This window comes from Acanthochromis polyacanthus, chromosome 23 (assembly GCF_021347895.1).
Source record: "Acanthochromis polyacanthus isolate Apoly-LR-REF ecotype Palm Island chromosome 23, KAUST_Apoly_ChrSc, whole genome shotgun sequence".
Lineage (NCBI taxonomy): Eukaryota > Metazoa > Chordata > Actinopteri > Pomacentridae > Acanthochromis > Acanthochromis polyacanthus.
Genome location: NC_067135.1, coordinates 15,777,200 through 15,800,338, shown reverse-complemented (window position 1 = coordinate 15,800,338; position 23,139 = coordinate 15,777,200). Strand labels below are relative to the sequence as shown.

The 23,139-nt window shown below is 35.4% G+C and overlaps 1 protein-coding gene across 2 annotated transcripts in view; it reads right to left on the bottom strand.

Annotated features, from left to right (window-relative positions):
• Positions 1–17,695, bottom strand: part of stim2b (stromal interaction molecule 2b) — a 37,472-nt gene extending 19,777 nt beyond the window's left edge. Inside the window, exons 1-6 of one of the 2 annotated variants that reach the window (XM_051944232.1) lie at positions 17,349–17,695; positions 15,095–15,206; positions 13,525–13,640; positions 13,236–13,413; positions 12,804–12,981; positions 12,240–12,401 (exon numbers count right to left, since the gene is read on the bottom strand). In XM_051944232.1, the coding sequence (XP_051800192.1) occupies positions 12,240–12,401; positions 12,804–12,981; positions 13,236–13,413; positions 13,525–13,640; positions 15,095–15,206; positions 17,349–17,445 (843 nt within the window). In that variant the 5' untranslated portion in view covers positions 17,446–17,695. The remainder of the gene's footprint in view (positions 1–12,239; positions 12,402–12,803; positions 12,982–13,235; positions 13,414–13,524; positions 13,641–15,094; positions 15,207–17,348) is intronic. The other variant, XM_051944233.1, reaches the window with a different exon arrangement.
• Between the last annotated feature and the right edge of the window lie 5,444 nt (positions 17,696–23,139).

Genomic DNA, 23,139 nt, shown 5'->3' with positions numbered 1-23,139 from the left:
AAGTGTAGTTTAAAATAGTCTAATTTATACATGTGTAATAGTCTAATACAAGTGTAGTTTGTAATAGTCTAATACAAGTGTAGTTTAAAATAGTCTAATACAAGTCTACTTTAAAATAGTCTAGTTTAAAATAGTCTAATACATACATGTATAATAGTCTAATACAAGTCTAATACATACATGTGTAGTTTGTAATAGTCTAATACAAGTCTACTTTAAAATAGTCTAATAGAAGTCTAATTTATACATGTGTAATCGTCTAGTTTAAAATAGTCTAACTTATACATGTGTAATAGTCTAATACAAGTCTACTTTAAAATGGTCTAGTTTAAAATAGTCTAATACAAGTCTAATACATACATGTAAAATAGTCTAGTTTATACATGTATAATAGTCTAATTAATACATGTGTAGTTTGTAATAGTCTAATACAAGTCTACTTTAAAATAGTCTACTTTATACATGTGTAATAGTCTAATACAAGTCTAGTTTAAAATAGTCTACTTTATACATGTGTAATAGTCTAATTTGTAATAGTCTAATACAAGTGTAGTTTAAAATAGTCTAATACAAGTCTACTTTATACATGTGTAATAGTCTAGTTTAAAATAGTCTAATACAAGTCTACTTTAAAATAGTCTAGTTTAAAATAGTCTAATACATACATGTATAATAGTCTAATACAAGTCTACTTTAAAATGTCTAATTTATACATGTGTAGTTTAAAATAGTCTAATACAAGTCTACTTTAAAATAGTCTAGTTTGTAATAGTCTAATACATACATGTATAATAGTCTAATACAAGTCTACTTTAAAATAACCTAATTTATACAAGTCTAATACAAGTCTACTTTAAAATAGTCTAATACAAGTCTACTTTAAAATAGTCTAATACTCTAATACAAGTGTAGTTTAAAATAGTCTAACTTATACATGTGTAATAGTCTAATACATACATGTATAATAGTCTAATTAATACATGTGTAGTTTGTAATAGTCTAATACAAGTCTACTTTAAAATGTCTAGTTTAAAATAGTCTAACTTATACATGTGTAATAGTCTAATACAAGTCTACTTTAAAATGTGTAGTTTAAAATAGTCTAATTTATACATGTGTAATAGTCTAATACAAGTCTACTTTAAAATGGTCTAGTTTAAAATAGTCTAATACAAGTCTAATACATACATGTAAAATAGTCTAATACAAGTCTACTTTAAAATAGTCTAGTTTATAATAGTCTAATTAATACATGTGTAGTTTGTAATAGTCTAATACAAGTGTAGTTTAAAATAGTCTAATTTATACATGTGTAATAGTCTAATACAAGTCTACTTTAAAATAGTCTAATACAAGTCTAATTTATACATGTGTAATCGTCTAGTTTAAAATAGTCTAATACAAGTCTACTTTATACATGTGTAATAGTCTAATACAAGTCTACTTTATACATGTTTAAAATAGTCTAATACTCTAATACAAGTGTAGTTTAAAATAGTCTAGTTTATACATGTGTAGTTTGTAATAGTCTAGTTTAAAATAGTCTAATACATACATGTATAATAGTCTAATACAAGTCTAATACATACATGTAAAATAGTCTAGTTTAAAATAGTCTACTTTATACATGTGTAATAGTCTAATACATACATGTATAATAGTCTAATACAAGTCTAATTTATACATGTGTAATCGTCTAGTTTAAAATAGTCTAATACAAGTCTACTTTAAAATAGTCTAATACAAGTGTAGTTTAAAATAGTCTAATACAAGTCTACTTTAAAATAGTCTAATACAAGTCTACTTTATACATGTGTAATAGTCTAATACAAGTCTACTTTATACATGTTTAAAATAGTCTAATACTCTAATACAAGTGTAGTTTAAAATAGTCTAGTTTATACATGTGTAGTTTGTAATAGTCTAATACAAGTCTAGTTTAAAATAGTCTACTTTATACATGTGTAATAGTCTAATACAAGTCTACTTTAAAATAGTCTAGTTTAAAATAGTCTACTTTATACATGTGTAATAGTCTAGTTTAAAATAGTCTACTTTATACATGTGTAATAGTCAAATACAAATCTACTTTAAAATAGTCTAATACAAGTCTACTTTATACATGTGTAATAGTCTAATTTGTAATAGTCTACTTTATACATGTGTAATAGTCTAATACAAGTCTACTTTAAAATAGTCTAATACAAGTCTACTTTATACATGTGTAATAGTCTAATTTGTAATAGTCTAATACAAGTCTACTTTAAAATAGTCTAGTTTAAAATAGTCTAATACATACATGTATAATAGTCTAATACAAGTCTAATACATACATGTATAATAGTCTAATACAAGTCTACTTTAAAATAGTCTAATACAAGTCTACTTTATACATGTGTAATAGTCTAATTTGTAATAGTCTACTTTATACATGTGTAATAGTCTAATACAAGTCTACTTTAAAATAGTCTAATACAAGTCTACTTTATACATGTGTAATAGTCTAATTTGTAATAGTCTAATACAAGTGTAGTTTGTAATAGTCTAATACAAGTCTACTTTAAAATAGTCTAGTTTAAAATAGTCTAATACATACATGTATAATAGTCTAATACAAGTCTAATACATACATGTATAATAGTCTAATACAAGTCTAATACATACATGTAAAATAGTCTAGTTTATACATGTGTAGTTTGTAATAGTCTACTTTATACATGTATAATAGTCTAATTAATACATGTGTAGTTTGTAATAGTCTAATACATACATGTATAATAGTCTAGTTTATACATGTGTAGTTTGTAATAGTCTAGTTTAAAATAGTCTAATACAAGTCTACTTTAAAATAACCTAATTTATACAAGTCTAATACAAGTCTACTTTAAAATAGTCTAATTTATACATGTGTAATAGTCTAGTTTAAAATAGTCTAATACAAGTCTACTTTAAAATAGCCTAATACAAGTGTAGTTTATAATAGTCTAATTTATACATGTGTAATAGTCTAGTTTGTAATAGTTTAATACAAGTCTACTTTAAAATAGCCTAATACAAGTGTAGCTTATAATAGTCTAATAAATACATGTGTAATAGTCTAGTTTGTAATAGTCTAATACAAGTGTACTTTAAAATAGTCTAATTTGTAATAGTCTAGTTTAAAATAGCCTAATACAAGTGTAGTTTATAATAGTCTAATTTATACATGTGTAATAGTCTAGTTCGTAATAGTCTAGTTTGTAATAGTCTAATACAAGTGTACTTTAAAATAGTCTAATTTATACATGTGTAACAGTCTAGTTTAAAATAGCCTAATACAAGTGTAGCTTATAATAGTCTAATAAATACATGTGTAATAGTCTAGTTTGTAATAGTCTAATACAAGTCTACTACAAGTCTACTTTAAAATAGTCTAATTTATACATGTGTAATAGTCTAGTTTGTAATAGTTTAATACAAGTCTACTTATACATGTGTAATAGTCTAATACAAGTCTAGTTTGTAATAGTCTAATACAAGTCTACTTTAAAATAGCCTAGTTTAAAATAGTCTAATTTATACAAGTGTAGTTTAAAATAGTCTGATACAAGTCTACTTTATACATGTGTAATAGTCTAATTTGTAATAGTCTACTTTATACATGTGTAATAGTCTAATACAAGTCTACTTTAAAATAGTCTAATACAAGTCTACTTTATACATGTGTAATAGTCTAATACAAGTCTACTTTAAAATAGTCTAATACAAGTCTACTTTATACATGTGTAATAGTCTAATTTGTAATAGTCTAATACAAGTCTACTTTAAAATAGCCTAGTTTAAAATAGTCTAATTTATACAAGTGTAGTTTAAAATAGTCTAATACAAGTCTACTTTATACATGTGTAATAGTCTAATTTGTAATAGTCTACTTTATACATGTGTAATAGTCTAATACAAGTCTACTTTATACATGTGTAATAGTCTAATTTGTAATAGTCTAATACAAGTCTACTTTAAAATAGTCTAGTTTAAAATAGTCTAATACATACATGTATAATAGTCTAATACAAGTCTAATACATACATGTATAATAGTCTAATACAAGTCTACTTTAAAATAGTCTAATACAAGTCTACTTTATACATGTGTAATAGTCTAATTTGTAATAGTCTACTTTATACATGTGTAATAGTCTAATACAAGTCTACTTTAAAATAGTCTAATACAAGTCTACTTTATACATGTGTAATAGTCTAATTTGTAATAGTCTAATACAAGTGTAGTTTGTAATAGTCTAATTTGTAATAGTCTAATACATACATGTATAATAGTCTAATACAAGTCTAATACATACATGTAAAATAGTCTAGTTTATACATGTGTAGTTTGTAATAGTCTACTTTATACATGTATAATAGTCTAATTAATACATGTGTAGTTTGTAATAGTCTAATACATACATGTATAATAGTCTAGTTTATACATGTGTAGTTTGTAATAGTCTAGTTTAAAATAGTCTAATACAAGTCTACTTTAAAATAACCTAATTTATACAAGTCTAATACAAGTCTACTTTAAAATAGTCTAATTTATACATGTGTAATAGTCTAGTTTAAAATAGTCTAATACAAGTCTACTTTAAAATAGCCTAATACAAGTGTAGTTTATAATAGTCTAATTTATACATGTGTAATAGTCTAGTTTGTAATAGTTTAATACAAGTCTACTTTAAAATAGCCTAATACAAGTGTAGCTTATAATAGTCTAATAAATACATGTGTAATAGTCTAGTTTGTAATAGTCTAATACAAGTGTACTTTAAAATAGTCTAATTTGTAATAGTCTAGTTTAAAATAGCCTAATACAAGTGTAGTTTATAATAGTCTAATTTATACATGTGTAATAGTCTAGTTCGTAATAGTCTAGTTTGTAATAGTCTAATACAAGTGTACTTTAAAATAGTCTAATTTATACATGTGTAACAGTCTAGTTTAAAATAGCCTAATACAAGTGTAGCTTATAATAGTCTAATAAATACATGTGTAATAGTCTAGTTTGTAATAGTCTAATACAAGTCTACTACAAGTCTACTTTAAAATAGTCTAATTTATACATGTGTAATAGTCTAGTTTGTAATAGTTTAATACAAGTCTACTTATACATGTGTAATAGTCTAATACAAGTCTAGTTTGTAATAGTCTAATACAAGTCTACTTTAAAATAGCCTAGTTTAAAATAGTCTAATTTATACAAGTGTAGTTTAAAATAGTCTGATACAAGTCTAGTTCGTAATAGTCTAATACAAGTGTAATAGTCTAGTTTAAAATAGTCTAATACAAGTCTAATTTATACATGTGTAATAGTCTAATACAAGTCTAGTTTCAAATAGTCTAATTTATACATGCGTAATAGTCTAGTTTAAAATAGTCTAATAAATACATGTGTAATAGTTTAATACAAGTGTACTTTAAAATAGTCTAGTTTAAAATAGTCTAATTTATACAATTCTAGTTTGTAATAGTCTAATACAAGTCTACTTTAAAATAGTCTAATTTATACAATTCTAGTTTAAAATAGTCTAATACAAGTGTAGTTTATAATAGTCTAATTTATACATGTGTAATAGTCTAGTTTAAAATAGTCTAATTTATACAAGTCTAATAGTCTAATATAAGTGTAGTTTATAATAGTCTAGTTTAAAATAATCTAATACAAGTGTAGTTTATAATAGTCTAATTTATACATGTGTAATAGTCTAGTTTAAAATAGTCTAATTAATACAAGTGTAATAGTCTGATTCATAGTCTAGTTTATACATGTGTAATATTCTAATTCATTTTAGTTTAGTTTATAATAGTCTAATAGTGTACTTCATTTTAGTCTAATTAATTTTAGTCTAGTTTATACAAGTATAATTCATTTAAGTGGCTAATATATCTAACAGTAACATGGCTTTTCAGGTCAGCGAAATTTGAATTTTGAACCTTTAAGTAGAATTTGCTCTGTCCCATGGCATCCAACTACCTACACTGAACCAGGGTGACAAGTCCAACGTGGGGGGTTTTGGCAAGGCGTGTATGGTGCACCATGGGCTGTTGAGTGAGAGAGGCTAAGCCTCTTAGAAAACTGGGCGGCATTTAAGTACATCTCAGGTAGAATTTTAAGTACTTTTCTGAAGAATAGTCCATATTCAACTGTTTTTGTAAAGTGTTGTACAAGCATTATCTTGTGTCTGAGCCACAAATAAAGTTTATTTATTGGAATGCTGTGACTGGTCATTTCATTGTTAAAAGATTATTTTTATGCACTACTTTAAAGCATTTATGTAAAGTATTTTTCTGCAGTATACTCATATTTAAAAGTATCCCTCAAGTATAATACTGGATTATTTTTATTCTAGCCCATCTCTGTGTCTACCTCTAAACCCTTAGACTTATATTAAAAGACTTTAAACTTAATAGACTTGCATATATAGACTTTAGACTTATAATAGACTAAATAGACATTAATAGACTTTAGACTTGTATAATTAGACTTAATTTAGTAGAAATATATAGACTGTAGACTTACTAAATACACTAGACTTTTCATACTTATATTGAGACTTACTAAATAGACTTTACACTTATATTATATACTTCCTAAATAGACATTTTGACTTATATTAATAGACTAAATACACTTTTGACTTGTATATATAGACTTTAGACTTACTAAACTTATGTTAATAGACTTGCATATATATATATACACACACTTTAGACTTTTATTTATAGTCTAATCAATAGACTTTAGACTTATGTAAAGACTTATATTAATAGACTTAATTTACTTTACAGCCATGGACACAAGTACCATGACGCTTGTGAATCTTAGAAAATACCACAAAATTGTCACTTACAGTACACAACTCCTGAGAACTATATTAAGTTTGATATTAAAAAAAAAAAAAAAACATCAAAAGAGTTTGGTGTCATTTTGTTATTCTTCCCAAATTCGGTTGTGAAAGTACTGCATTTTTTTGTTATTTTCTTCTAATATGTTTTGGGAACAAAGTTGTTCCAATTGTTGGAATTTATTGATAATATTATATCCCTTGTTGATTTGTTGACTAATTAAACTGGTGCTGTCAAAAAAAAAAAATAGTTATGTTCTCTAATAGACATCAAAACAGACATAGTAAGTCATGCTGTGTCCAAACTTAAGGCCATGGCTGTAGACTTGTATATATATAGACTTCTATAAATAGACTTTAGACTTGTACTGACAGTCAATAGAAACTTTGAGGTAGAAATGTACACAGAATTCTACTTGTAGGGGGGTTGTAATTATTCATTGTGGATTTACTGATGATCTAGTGCCCTGGTAGTTGAGATAATGATGAGTTCTCATTTTGTCATGATTCATTGCACATGGGGTTTAAAGGCCCAAAAAAGGCCACCATTGTTAGTCCAGTGAACAGCATCATGCTGCGTCTATCACATGAACAACGTCTCCGGGCACTGGGTATGGTGGAGGCCGGTTTGAGCTACAGTGATGTAGCCAGGCGTATGGGCTATTCCCAACCCACAATCAGAAGCCTGGTCCAAAGCATGCGCCGACTGATTGCTGCCTGCATCGAAGCAAATGGAAGCCATGCTCGGTATTGACTGTTGTGACTGTTTGGCAGGTGGCGTTATCTTTTGTGAAATTCTTTATTTTGAAATCATTCTTGAAACTTTAGATTTTTGTTTCTGTATGCCAAAATTCTAAACAAATGATTCATGCAAAGAAAATCCAGTTTTGGGCTTCAAAATAAAAATTATGTTGAAAAATATGGTCTCAAAGTTTTTAATGACTGTCAGTGTATATTAATAGACTTTAGACTTATGTAAAGAGACTTACATTTATAGACTAAATACACTTTAGACTTACATTAATAGACTAAATAGACTTTAGACTTGTGTGTATATATATATAGACTTTAGACTTATGTAAATAGACTAAACTTAAATTGACAGACTTACATATTTAGACTTATAATAATAGACATGTATAGACTTTAGATGTATATAAATAGACATTAGACTTATATTGACCATTTGGGTGAACTAAGTTGTTATATACTAAGTTAGAATTTTTAGTTTGATTCCTGAGCAAGGTAAATAACAGTTATGTGACTTTTAAGGTTTTAATCTTAAGGCAAAGATATTTTCAAGTTTTAAGCTTGAGAGTTTTGAACCTTTAAATAGTATTTGCTAGGTCACTGTACATCCACGGCCTGGCTCCCTAAACTGAGCCAGGGGATGGCAATGTTAGGGGACAGGGTGACAAGTTGAAGGAGTCCAATGTGGGTTTTTTTGGCAGGTCAAATTGGGCGTGTGTGGTGCACGATGGGCTGTTGAGTGAGCGAGGCTAAGCCTCATAGAAAACTGGGCGACGTTTAAGGTCCTGATGCCCCGGACCACCGCTTCCTGCGTGCTGTTCCTAGAGTCGGAACCCAGGAGGGCCGCATACTTACCGCCTACGCAGGTTAACAGATCGCTTGTTATCACCGCTAGGTTACCGCGATCTGCCCGGATAGGCTTGAAGAATCGGATGTCTGCCACGTCGCAAGTGCATGGAGCCTATTGTAAGAAAATCAGCCAGCTATTGTCTGGGAACCTCCAAGTGGCAGTACTAGCAGATAAGGGGAAAAGGGTCACTGTTGCGAAGAGGGGACCGGCCGCAGCGAGCTGCTGCCTTCCTGGCTCCCCAACAGGACCGTATTTCCCAGCCCCGAGCACCACCCCGGCGGAGTCGGTACCAATGTGTTCCCGACCCCACCAAGGTAGGAGGGAGCCCGGACCGGACTCAGCGACCCACTGCCTTCCGGGACCCCTCCAGGTACCCATGCTAAAACCCAAGGGAGAAAGGCCCTAGGGGCTGACTCCCCATCCCGGTGTACTACCCACCCCACCCGGGCCTATTTTGAGGTAATCCTGTGTTCCATACACCGCAAAACCCCAGGATTCTACCAGTCCTATATAAGTTTTTTTGGAGAGAAAGAGACAATAGAAAAGACAGGAAGAGAGCGCAAAGGCAGCAATCACTTACCGGAGTGGATCTGCAGACCTGGATTTGGCTCATGCTTTGGAGATTCGGGTCTCTTCTGTCCCTGTTACCTTTGATCGTGGTGTCTGCTTAAACTGAATATTTTTCTGTTGTCATAGAGAATTAAAACTAGTTTAAATGGAGTCCTTGTCAAATTTCCTAGAGTTTTGAGGTGTTTATTATTTATTTCGGACTTATTTTGGGCCTTGAATAAATAACACGAGTTCTTAATCAGTACTGCAAGGCATGCTGGGTAATTTATGCAAAGCGGCCGGGTCTGTTTCAGCACCATCATCTGTTATCATGGTGCTGCCCACATATAACCGTCTTTAAAATTTTGCTTGAAAATTAATTTAAAATTAATTTAAAATGCTACTATAACATTACTCTAAAATATTAATTTGTACTTTAAAAAATTAATTGAAAATTAGTTTAAAATTAAAATATTACTTGATACTAACCCTATACAATGACATTTTTTGGAACAACATGCTATATTATGACTTTTTGGACAGAGAGTTGTGAAAGCAATACCCCCCCACCCCACCCCACCCCAATCATCCCTCTTAACATTTCTGTTCCTGCTGCAGGTCGGGTCCAACGGCTTCCACGGGAATGTTACCTCCATGTGAACAAAACAATTAGCAGTTAGTGTACATTTTAGTGACATTGGAACACATAGTAAACTCAAACAAAACCTCATACTTTAGTATGTCATCCAAAATGCTGAAAAAAGTCAGTTTAGTATGTGGTCCAACATGTAAGGTCAGAGTTTACAAAATTACCAAAAAAGAAACAAAACAACTACAAAGTGATTCAACACAAATGACATCAGACACAGACACTTGAAAAGAATTCAGATTTAAAATGGTAAAATATGTACATGCAATAATTGGAACACACACATTCAAAACGTGTTCAAGTTTTCTGACTCGAGATTTCACTCTACGACCTTTTATCGGACTTTAATGCCCTGGACGTTTGAATCTAAAGCACCGTACTGTCTCTTGTTTTTCTCCTCAGCTGGAGCTCCAGCCTTATTTTCTCTAGCTGGTAACGGAATAACAGAAACTCTTGTGTGGAAGAAGCCAGTACAGCCATGGCCAAAAGTTTTGAGAATTACACTAGTATTGGTTTTTGCAAACTTTGCTGCTTCAGTGTTTTTAGATCTTTTGTCAGATGTTACCCTAATATACTGAAGTATAATTACAAGCATTTCATAAGGGTCAAAGGCTTTAATTGACAATTACAGTAAGTTTATGCAATATTTGCAATGTTAACTCTTCTTTTTCAAGACCTCTGCAATTCACCTTGGCATGCTGTCAATTAACTTCTGGGCCACATCCTGACTGATGGTAGCCCATTCTTGCATAATCATAATGGATGGTCTCAGGATGCTTTACTGTTGGCATGACAGAGGACTGATGGTAACACTCACCTTTTCTTCTCTGGACAAGCTTTTTTCCAGAAGTCCCAAACAATCGAAAATGGGATTCATCAGAGAAAATGACTTTACCCCAGTCCAGTCCCTGTACTTTTTGCACAATATCAGTCTGTCCCTGATGTTTTTTTTTTCTGGAGAGAAGTGGCTTCTTTGCTGTCCTTTTTGACAGCAGGCCATCCTCCAAAAGTCTTCGCCTCACTGTGATGCACTCACACCTGCCTGCCGCCATTCCTGAGCAACCTCTGCACTGGTGGTTCCCCGGTCCCACAGCTGAATCAATTTTAGGAGACAGTCCTGGCATTTGCTGGACTTCCTTGGACGCCTTGAAGCCTTTTTCACAACAATTGAACCTCTCTCTTGAAGTTCTTGATGATCTGATAAAAGGTTGATTTAGGTGCAATCTTAGTAGCAGCAGTATCCTTGCCTGTAAAGCCCTTTTTGTACAAAGCAATGATGCCTGCACGTGTTTCCTTGCAGGTAACCATGGTTAACAGAGGAAGAACAATGATTTCAAGCACCACCCTCTTCTAAAGCTTCCAGTCTGTTATTCTAACTCAATCAGTATGGCAAAGTGATCTCCACCTTGTCCTCATCAGCACTCTCACCTGTGTTAATGAGAGAATCACTGACATGTCAGCTGGTCTTTCTGTGGCAGGACTGAAAAGCATTGGAAATGTTTTTGAGGGGATTAAGTTCATTTTCATGGCAAAGAGGGACTTTGCAAATTACCATCATAAAAAATGAGGCAGGAGACTTAATGAAGATTATTGTTTGTGTGATTCTCAAAACTTTTGGCCACGGCTGTACAGTCATTACTATAATTTTTTGGCTGCTTAGGAATGACATGCACTAATGGCAGAAAATACCTGCTAGATGCAAAAAAAAATTAAAAAAATATGCTTCTATAATATGAAATTTCTATCAGTTGGATTCAACACGATCTCAATGAATTAAACAGATGACAGTCTTTAAATTTTTACTTTATACTGCAAAAAAATGCTTACATTATTTTAAAATACTACTTTCATATTACTTTAAACTAACCCTATACTATGACGTTTTTTTGGACAACATGCTACATTATGACTTTTTGGACTGATAGAGTTGTGAAAGCAATGTCCCACCCCCAATCATCCCTCTTAACATTTCTGTTCCTGCTGCAGGTCGGGTCCAACGGCTTCCATGGGAATGTTATCCCTTTAACACCTAAGGCTCATACAGGTACCCTGGATTATTTATATTTGGGCAGGAAAAGAGTCAGAAATCATACTATGAGTAACTTTCAATATCTGGCAATGGAAAAAACACAAATGGACTTGAATTTTTCAGGATTTTAACATGAACAAAATATTATAAAACGAAAATATAAAATATGAACAATAATAAGTATTTACTAAAATTTAATTTTTAAAGTGCTTGTAAAATGGGAGTGTTTCCACTCCTGTGGGATTTTGTGATGGACGCCGTTGCATGTGGTTCCTTTGACACACCGTAATACCCCGTAAAGTGGATCTTCTCTTCTTACGGGAACCGTTTCAATTTTCTCTCTAGCGTCAATGGTTAAGCAGTTTCGGTAATTTCAATACGCTTGCGCTGCAGTGTCACCGGCGATCCCTGTCTAAAATGTGACCAAAAACGTCATAGTAAAAAAAAGGTCATAATAAACTGACATTTTTTGGCAACCAACAACCCTGTCAATCTGCCACTGTCCTGTCCTGTGTGTCAAAAGAATGAAAATTACCTCATCTTTGGCGACACACAGCTGAAACTCAGCACTCTGTTTCTTGATGTTGTAGTACTGAACTTCCACTTCGTGTGTGAGCTGGAGCCACTTTTGAAGAGCTTCGGGCACTGAACGCTCTGTCTGCATCTCTTTCTCTGCTCGCTTCAGAGCCTTTCGCACCTGCATGGGAGGCACGCGATACGTGAGGGTCAGGTCAGATTCACTGCCAAACATTCAACAAATTTTCCGGCAACATCATTGATCAAACACTGCAGTTACTGTTTAAATTTCAAATTTGCCGTGGAGACATTTATCCAATCCTTGCTCCTCTTAGATATATCGGCACAGTATTTTTATGTGAAGGCAAATGAGGCAATCTTAGGGACATGCAAAGTAGGTATTTTGTGGAAGAAATTAAAATTTCACGTGGAAAATATGAAATGAATCTTTTCATTTCAAGGTGTTACAGCCACAGTAATGAATACATTTACATTCATATACATTGTTGGCACAGCTACTAGCCTCTATCCCTTTGTCTTGAATGGAATATTTCAATCTATATTTACATCATGATTAGATTACCTGAACTAGCTCCTCTTCGGCGTACTTGAGTCGGCTGAGCTCGCATTCGGCGCCCTCTCGCAGCTCCCGAAGCCTGTGAGCCTCCTTTTTGGCCCCGGTGATCTCGTCCCTCATCTTCTGCTCGAGGTTCTGCTTCTCTACGGCCACCGTCCGATTTTCTTCCTGAGCTTTTTCGAGCCTGGGAGATGAGTGGAATGACACAAGATGAGGTAAACCGCTTTTGGATGTGATGCCTGTTGTAAAATGAAGTCCAAATCAAAGCTGGATTTTATGACCGATCGGCCTGATCTGGTCTTTGGTCTGTTAAAGGAAGCTGATGCAAGCTCAGAGAGAACGCATAAAATCCACAGTTAAAGGCACTTTCTAACACAATATGGTGTTGTGTATATTAAATTAGTATCGCTTTTACCCTCCGTGTGAAAGAAAAATTACCGGCTTTGCAGGTCCAAGAGGCTCTGCTCGGCATGTTGGAGGCTCTCCAGATCCTTCATCATCTGAGAAATATGCACCTTGCTGGATTTGTTCTGCACATAGGCAAACCAGCAGCCCCCAACACCGATCACTATGGAGACCATCAAGATAAAGTCTTTCATCCAGTTATGTTGTGGACCTGCAGAGGGAGGGAAGCACAGGAGAAACAAGTGGTGGCTTCTCTACATTGCCATTTTTGACCGCTGATGTTCGTGAAAGTTTGGCATGTTAAAATACAACGCGTACTTACGAAGAGGAGGGCCAAAAAGCACCGCATCTAGCGCCTTTAGGTTTAGTTTTTGTTTATGCCGCTGGTCTAATATCTTTAGCTGCATCGACATAAACGACGGTTCGTTTGCCGCTATTCTGAAATAGAGAGAAAGAGAATAGTGAAGACACTGACTGAACATTATTGTTGAGTGACAATCCAATCCAACACTAATTCTCAGAATGTGCACCTGTGATGTAACTCACCCACAGAAAAGATGATACATAGTATGAATTAAAACTCTGAATCCCAACTATCTATCTATGTGTGTATGTGTTATCTTAATAATACGTCTCTGAAATTACACTTTTTATCAGAGCCCCAGAAACCACAAAAACATGCTAATAAACTTAATGATGATATTTCATCTAAATCACTTTACTCTCATTGTGTCTCTCAATTGTGGCGCAACGGTTAACTTTCTGGACTGCTGATCCAAAGGTCACAGATTCAAACCCTGATGCGGCCGCTGTTAGGCCCTTGAGCAAGGCTTCCTGCTCCAGGGGCGCTGTACTGTGGCTGACCCTGTGCTCTGACCCTGATTGGGATGTGTGAAAAAAAAACAACATTTCACAGTGCTGTACAAATTTATTTGTGACAAATAAAGGCTTAGTTTAAGTTTATTTAGACTTTTTCCAGAAATAAACCATTTGCATGGGTTCTGTTGAAAACATCATTTCGTCCTCAGTGCAACTGAGAAATGAAACTCAGTTGTGACCAACAAGGTTGCTTAAGGTTCAAATGGCTAAGCAGACTGTTGGACAACTTTCCATAATAATAGCTGCTAGCACAGTTGGACTCTGCCTAGTTTGACCTGTGTCACACCACTGTCCCCCATTTTTCTGCCCACGCAGAGCGTCCGCATACCGCCATCTTAAATGCTTCAGACAACATGGCAGCCTGGGAAACTGTACCCCGTCGCTATGACATCACTTTGTGAGTCAGCACGGACCTGCTCTGTGGCGTAACACGACACCCCTCGATAACCCGCCGCCCACCCCTCTTGTCTACTCGCGCCGTACGTGCAGTTTGCAGAGAGTCGCATTTCCCGTGTCCCACCGACGTCTGAGGATTGAAGGAGTTTCAATGACAGCTTTTGAAAGACTCAACTATCAGACTAAAACTGCACAGCAGATAAGAGGAATTCATCTTCACTCTGAATTTAGCAAGCATTAGGAGATTGTAAGGAGAGCTGCATGTTAGATTGTGGAATGAAAAGTGATCTGGCCTTAGAAAAAAATAATACTAGTCCTTGGAAACTTCTAATATAAGATAAGACACTGAAGTAACTCCACTCAGGCTCTACTGAAGGAACACGTTTTTCCTGTGCTGTCTTTTACAACCAGCAGTGGGCAGCATTAACCAGAGTAATGGAAACTAAAGGCTCCTTTGGGTAGTGGTGCTGTTCATCAACACATCTCATTGGTCAGCAAGGCGTCTTAATTAGAGACAAAGGACTTACTTAACAACGTGCGTCACAACAAGGACTTTTGTCTTTTTTATGAGTGTTGATGCACAGGTACGCAGGTTGTTTGAGCTGAGCTGTACTGACCGAGGTAAAGTGTTCCCTGTGACCCGGAACTCCCGGAAGTTCTTCTCGTACTGCGGCAGCTCCACCGACTCCTTCAGCCACTGCACCGTGTCCTCTGTGGTCCAGTTGTGGACTGATAAAACAAGAGGACGGCAAAACATTAAATAAAGCCTGTGTGGTCGATAAATTATTCTATATTTCATCATCGGGTTGCGGTTAACGTTCAAACGGCATTGTATTGTTATATCTGACAAAAGTGAATCACATAACTTCATATACTGTTGATTACTTTTATCCAGTCTCTCCAAAGGGTCATAAGATAACTTACAGTTTCTGTGATGGTTAAGTAACATACGAGCCACACAATGGAATGGAATTTACAATGTCTTGTGTATACTCACTAAAAGGACCAACTCAATAAACTGTCAAAAACTGCTCTGTCAGATTTTTTAAATAAAGTTTACACATATACTTCAAGAGTCAAGGGATGAGGGAGGAGGAAGTGGAAGAAAGAGAGAAACATTGTAACATGTGCAACACTGACATAAAACACAAAAACAAGGATAAACTGAAGAAGGTGCAAAGGACTAAATCAATAAAGAAAAGGCAGGGAACTGATTCAGAAGCAATCTGGACTCTGATGATATAGAGATATATGTTTGGGGTCACTTAGAAATGCCCTTATTTTTGAAAGAAAAGATGAATCCGAAATACAGTCCAGACATTGTTAATGTGGAAAATGACTATTGTATCTGGAAATGGCTTATTTTTTTAATGGAATATCTCCATAGGGGTACAGAGGAACATTTCCAGCAACCATCACTCCTGTGTTCTAATGCTACATTGTGTTAGCTAATGGTGTTGAAAGGCTCATTCATGATTAATTGATTTATGTTAGTGCATGAATAAAAGTGTGAGTTTTCATGGAAAACATGAAATTGTTCTCCAGACTTTTGAACGGTAGTGCATACATACATACACACTTTATGTGAAAAAGAGCATTTCATCAATTACAGCAAAAGTGATAGAGCGCTAGAGTTGCAATGATTTAAATAAAATTCAAGTCTGAAACATAAGATATAGAAGAGCTCTAAAACCAACACTATTTAACAACTATATTATTGTTTTTTCATGGTTTTTACAGGGTGTTCACATTAGTAACATTAATCCATAGTGTGTGTGGCTGATTTAACATCTGTTTGTTCAATCCGGTTCGTTATGGGGCATCTTTGGGTCATCACAGCTACACATTAGGGTAGCTGACGTATAGTAGGGTTTACTCACACTTTTTAGCCTGGTAAAGCTAGGGTGTTAATATGCTGCAGAGTGTGTTCTCATTTCAGATACCAAGAAAGCATGAGTGCACATTAAGAACTTGTTCTAAAAGCACTTAGCTCCGCAGATTTGTCCGGTGATAAACAAATATTGGTTCATACAGGCTGCGAGTGACAGATTTGGGATGCGGGTTTGAAGATAAACCACATGTGCTGTTTAATAGATAAGAAGGAGAGAGTGCCCCTTCAGAAACATTGTTTAGTTCAGTCTAATTGCAATAAATCTGCAAACTTCACTTTGCTATTTACAAGGAAAACAACATTTTTCAATGTGTCATTGAGCAGCTCGATAATTAAAACATTACCAATAAACAATGATTGAAGCCACTCAGAATTTCAGATGGGTTTCATGAGTAAAACGTCCTGTTATTTACACTTGGATTTCACTTGATATTGCATCAGCCATTCTGCGGAGAAAATAAAAGCTCCCACTTGATTCTTGGTAAATATGCCCTTGAGTATCAGACACTGTTCACTCACTCCTTCAGCCGTTACAGCGACAAGCCTGCGGAAGAGCACTCGAGTTGTCAGAGAATTGCAAAGTCACTTCAGGTGCTTCTCAGGGAAATCTACGAGGGTTTATTGAAGGAAAACAGTGTGACTAAAGTGGATGTTTCACCTGTTAACTACTTACTAGAAATCACAGATGATTGGGTGTGACACTCAGTTCAGACATTTCCCTTTGTATTTTGTGTTGGATACTACTTTGCCCTGTTTTATTCTAAAACAATACTGCTGTTGTGTATAAACAAAGTTATTGACTGAAAAGAGAATATCTTCCATTATTTAGTTGGATTTGACGGTTGCTACGGTGAAAGTATTTTAATGTTTATGTGTAAACAGCTCTCTTTGGGAATGAAGTACCAACAACTTTCTACAAGAGTTAGTGTGTGTGTGTGTTTGTGTCCTTGCTGTAGACAGAGTTGACTTGTTTGTTTTACCTTCACAGGATTTCCAGCCCCTCCACAGCTCCTCCACAGTGATGTGTTGGTCTTCACGGTGCAGGTTGCTGTGTTTGTTGGTTTGCTGCTGCTTCATGTCTTCTATTATAAACTGCCAAAAGAACAGAAACAGAAATGAGTTTCTGAGACTTTTCAGAAACGCATCGCAGCAAATATATTTTCGTGTTAGTTTTCAGTGTGAAGTATTTTTTTTTCTCACTGAGAACTCTGGAGCAGCTACAGATGGCTGTGCTTGTCTGTGTATGTCCATGTGTGGTTTTGACAGAGAGAGATGTAGAGAGCTGGCTTTGCCTAAAAGTCTGGCTTTGAATCACACACACACATTCTCTTTTTGTTCTGCTTTCTTCCTTTTAGGGACTTTGAAAGGAGACCCATGGCAGAGGCACCGCTTCCACCTGTGTGTGTGTGAGCTTTCAGTTTCCGGCCGTCCTGCTTTGGTAGCTTAGAACTAAATGCCCCTGCAGAGAAAGCCATAGCAAACAAACCCACCACAGAACACCGGCAGCATTAACAAGGCTCATGGCCGACTACCAAACACCTCAAAGCATTCATCTTGGAGTTCTATGCATGTGTGTGTGGCCTTGGCATAAACTAAAAACGTCATACATCCTACCTGTTTCTGATCACTAATCAGCCTTTGATAGTACTGCAGTGCAGCACTGTACTATGCAGAGAGCTATCCTGTGAGCATGCGCTGGAGCACTGAAAGGTTGTTTAAACCGTTTCCTGTCTAGTGAGTGTTTTCCCAAACCAAACTGTTGTCATTTGATTTAGCAAGTGAGTTTTCACTTCATGTGTCGGAAGTGAGTGCAGGAGAGCCAATAAAGTGACATTTAGCTTTGAAATACATTGAACTGTATGTCTGTAAAACCTTTTTGTGAGCTCCTATAATTCATAAGGTAATCTCATTTAGCAACATGATGCAGTTATCTCCTGTCTGTTAGCTAGCAGAGCAGCATGCAGCCTGTTTAGAAGGGAACTCAACGGATACATTTAAAGCTAAAATAAGCTACTACAATATTTGAAAACCCGGTTTGGGAGCACTTGGTCAAATTTTCATTTTTTTTAAACATGTATTATACTGTTTGAAGCTTTAAAGATTTATTAATAACAACAATAAAAAAATGTTCTTTGGAAAACCCCACTGGATTCTATGAGTCTTATCTTCTCAGGAGGTTTGTTACAGTGTTTGTTTACTGTATGCATATTTTTTGGATTATAATCCCACACTGTGAGACCAAGATGGCATTCTATGTAGAATAAATGAAATAATTTCTTTTTTTTTTTTTTATCAAGGTCAGTTGTACCCACATAAACTTCACATCAGACATAAATCCACTGGCCATTTTGCAACAGACACTAAATCTGTCTCTTTGCAGTGAATCAAACTCTTACATGCTTACAGACTTTGTGTAGCACATTGTGATTTAAGCCTTGATTTTGGAACAATCAGAAAATAAGAATCTAAGGTTGCAAGCTAGCTCATATGGGGCCAACATACATGCTTTAAAGCTTTAACCAGACCCAGACAAGCTTTAAAAATCATCAATTAATAAAAGGAGACCAATCAATAAATCAGTTCGATGGACAAAGGCCAAGATTGGAGGGGTGTGATTCTATCTACTAAAGCCAGGAAGAATCTGAGCGACGTCCTGAATTGAAATCTTGCACAAACTAAAGTCAAACTAACTGAACTTTTTGGAAACCTAAACTACTGCTCCATTCAACTTCTAAAAACGTCTCAGTTGCATGTTTTTTTTGTGTTTGCGTGACAAGAATATTACGTAGCCAAGCTGAAACTACATGCTGATAAGTGCCACTGAGGGACCAATAAAGAGAAGCTTAGTTAGTAGAATTACTAGCAAAGAAGCCTAAGCAAAAGTGTAAATTGACTTAGGAATTAAAAGTTCCTGAGTTTCCTACTGAGGTGTGATCAGTGGGGAGCTCAGTGTGCTGCATGAATGCTGGCAGGTTCTGCAAATAAAAGGTGCCAAAAACTCAGAGCCTCCTGCTGACTCTGGAGCAGGAAGCATGAAACCGCTGTTGGAGGAAAAACTCATCAGCAGCACTGACAAACAGCAGTGTTTTAAATGATGTGGATTTTGTATGTGTATTTAAGGCTCCTGTGACATCTCACATGCTTATAAATCATAGTTAAAAATCAATCTCTGATAAAGGCAAAACAAAGATTTTATCACTGCCTGAGAAATGCCACGTGTTCACAGTGAGACAGATGTTATCATCAATGCTTGACTGCACCAAATTCCTTTGAAATCAACCTAAAAAGCGTTCAAAGTTACATTCTGAACAATCGTATTTAACTGACACGGACCTACAGCAGACTCAGGATCAAAATCCACCAGCATGTTCACACATTTCTGTTGTGTGCTCAGAGAGCCTCAAGGACTGCTGGGAGTTTGACATTGAACACATAATGGTAGTCTGGTGTTGAGAGGATGTCTGCTACAAAAGCCATTTCTCCTGTCAGAGAAAGAAAAAAAATCCTTCGGTGAGATTCACGTCTGGCACATTCAGTCTTTTAAATATATTGAAGAGATGAGTAGAGGGATGTTGGAGTTGTTAGAGAGGGAACAAACTATTTGCACCTATGTCTTTGTAAACGCAGAACGAATGCTGGAAGAAAAGGACAGTGAACACAATAAGACGCAAAACACAGCCAGCATGGAAGGTCAAACAACAGGGCTCAGCATCCATGTTTAAAATTGTCTAATACTCCAGTATGCTTGAGGTGTGGATCTGGTGGATCTGATGGGTTACTCCATCTCTAATCATCTCAATGATCTCTGAAACTTTAAAACTTTGGATATTCAAAATGGTATCTGTTAATTTTTTTAAATGACATATCAAGTAATTTCCAAGGTCATTAAAAAAAAACAGGCTTGGTTTGAACAACAATATGTCACAAGCTACAAGATCTATTCTGAGGATTTTTTTAACATTTATTTCACATCATGACATTGATTTTTTCCTGTCTTTTTTTGTTTGTTTTTATTCAAAACTTAATTTGTGAATTTACTTCACTAGTGGGAGAAGATCATATTCAGGGCTCTGCCAGAAAATGCTTTATCGAGTGTGGTGGAGTAAAAACGTCAGCATAGGTGGTTGATGAATGGCTCAAACACAGAACTGTGGCTGGGGACTGGAGACAAACTTTAGAAAGTGTTCAGCTAGCATGATCCAACCATAACACTTTGACTATAACATCAGTATTAAGACTGCAGCTATCAACTGCTTTAATAATTGAATATTCTACCAATTATTTCATCAATTAATCAACTAAGAAATACTTATGTTATATGAAGGAGCAAATTTAAAAACACAACAGAAGAAATACGGCATGTCTTCTAAAATCAGCCCATATTCGGTTTCCTTTTTTACATTTTTACTGCTTAAACTGTGTACTCCCACACCTAAACCAAGTGATCCACGGAGTTCAGATAAGATACCAGCCCTCTGGGAGAAGTTAGAGGAGATAAAGAAGCATTTTCTGACAGGCAGAATGACAGGCTGCCAAAACATCCTCCACTGTTACTTTGAGGACATCCTGCGCAATGCGAGGGTACGATAATCCTAGAGGACAGTGTTTCACTTTTAGTCTCTGTTGACACTTGTCAAACGAGTTCTTCTATGATTCCCATTTGGGCCTGAGAAGCTCTTTCACCACGTCAGTACTGGAAAGGATCCTCTGAGGTCTAAAACCTCTGTGTGGTGCTCTTTCTTTTTCTTCGCCTTCCCCTTTCACAATACAAATGCAAATTTGTTTTCCCGCTGACGTAACACCAGGCACCCGCTAAAGGAACCAACTGCCCGCTGAGTCACTGAAGGGACCACGATGTGCGCAGTACCACTCCAAACAAGTGTCTTGCAAAGCCGTTAATGCCCATTGCACTTCACGAAAAAAAAAGTCCTGCTGGCAGAGATGCAGAATTCAAGGACATTTGCCAGAACAAGAATAGAAAAAGACGGATGAACGGACAGACATTCTTTCTGGTAACTTCTCTTTATGGCCTGGGTTCATTTGAAGTGCAGACGTGTTGATTATTACCTCACCGCTGCTTCTCTTGTTTAAAATTCTACATCTAAGCAATTTACTTAAGACATTCTGGACAATAGAACGTACTCGTTCAGAGTGATATATCTGCACTTGGAAATGTGACATTGCTCAAAAAGCTGCTCAATCGCTATTAACAGTAACTACAACTGTTTGTAGAGCTGCATCACTGAAGTACTTGTGGTCAGATCAGCAGAGCCACTTTGCACAGGTTGAAAGGCGGCTTTCCAGTTCTTTATCGAGCTATAAAAAAGTAAACACAGTCACATATACAAAGCTCTGTCATTGTGGCTTCAGTGTTTAAGAGTTAAGGCTGGCTGATGGCTGTGAAAAGCTGCACAATACTTGGAAAAACTGACATTACAGTGTTTCAGTTTTCTGCTACATGTACTACAATATAACCATGTAAACAAGCTATATTTAAAATTTTTGTAAAGAAATAATCATTCTAGAAAGATTAGGGGTGAAAATAGAAAATTAAAAAAAAAATACACATTTTAAAAAGCTGAATGATTTTTAATTGTGAAGTTTTTTTATCCTGATCCTGAAAGAGTGAAATCAGACATCCTGATGTAACATTGATCCAAGCTGAAACCAAATGATTTTATCTAAAACGCCTGTTTGGAGCATTTTATGCATCAAGATCACAGTTGGTCATGTTTATTACTCCGCCAAAGAACGTGTCAGAGTTGCGTGATGATCGGCGTGCGTTTGTCCGTCTGTCTGTTAGGAACATTACGCAAAACGGAATAACGGATTTGGATGAAATTTTCAGAGAAGGTCAGAAATGACACAAGGACCAACTGACTACATTTTGGCAGTGATGCAGCTTATAGTCTGGATCAACAGATTTGTTAAAGATTTCTGTATCATTGCTAGATAGCAGCATGGTGTCATTGTTACTATGACAACAAATGAACACTACATCAGCTGCCTGCTGATGATCACATGATTACGATCCGAATACAAATCCACTGCTACGGATTTACTGGGACCTATCTGTTGGAAATGATACAAAGAACAATTGATTAAATTGTGGGGGTGTTTCCAAGTCCTATCAATTCCTGGGCCCCCCTATACATTTTCAGGTCACGTGATTCAGTATCCACATATAACATACACATGCCTAACATGCTCAGCACAAGGTCATTTTGTATTAAAGATTTCATCTGTCAGAAATGATACAACAACTGAGCAGCCCTGGTGGAGTGCTGCACTCTCTGAGCGCTTTTTTTGTTTTATCAGTTGTGGAAGTCCAAATTCAAGCTCAGGTTTTTTTCACCAAATCGACTTCTGCAACCAAATCGTCCTTTTTCAGTTTTTTCCCTCCTGCTCTTGGCTGATTTCGCTTTGCACAAGTAGAGCTTGTTTGTTATCAAACTGTCTTTTATCAAACTGAAAACAAGTTGTTACAAAACTTGTTATCAAAGAGGAAAAAACCTCTTCAACCAGAGTATGTTATGTTCTATCAGACAGAGCCCTCGTCTAGATTAGTCACAGAAAATGAGATCCATGTGAGTTTTCTGTTTATATCAAGCAGCAAAAAAAGTAGCATGTTTGAGTTAATTTGCTCAGCTTCACATTATACTTCCAGTGGTGTGACTACTGCAAACATCTCAAATGTTGATGCTGCAACAATACATCCTGCAGCCCTGCAGGGGAGCCTGTTGACTTTTGAAAGGAGAGCAACTATTTCTG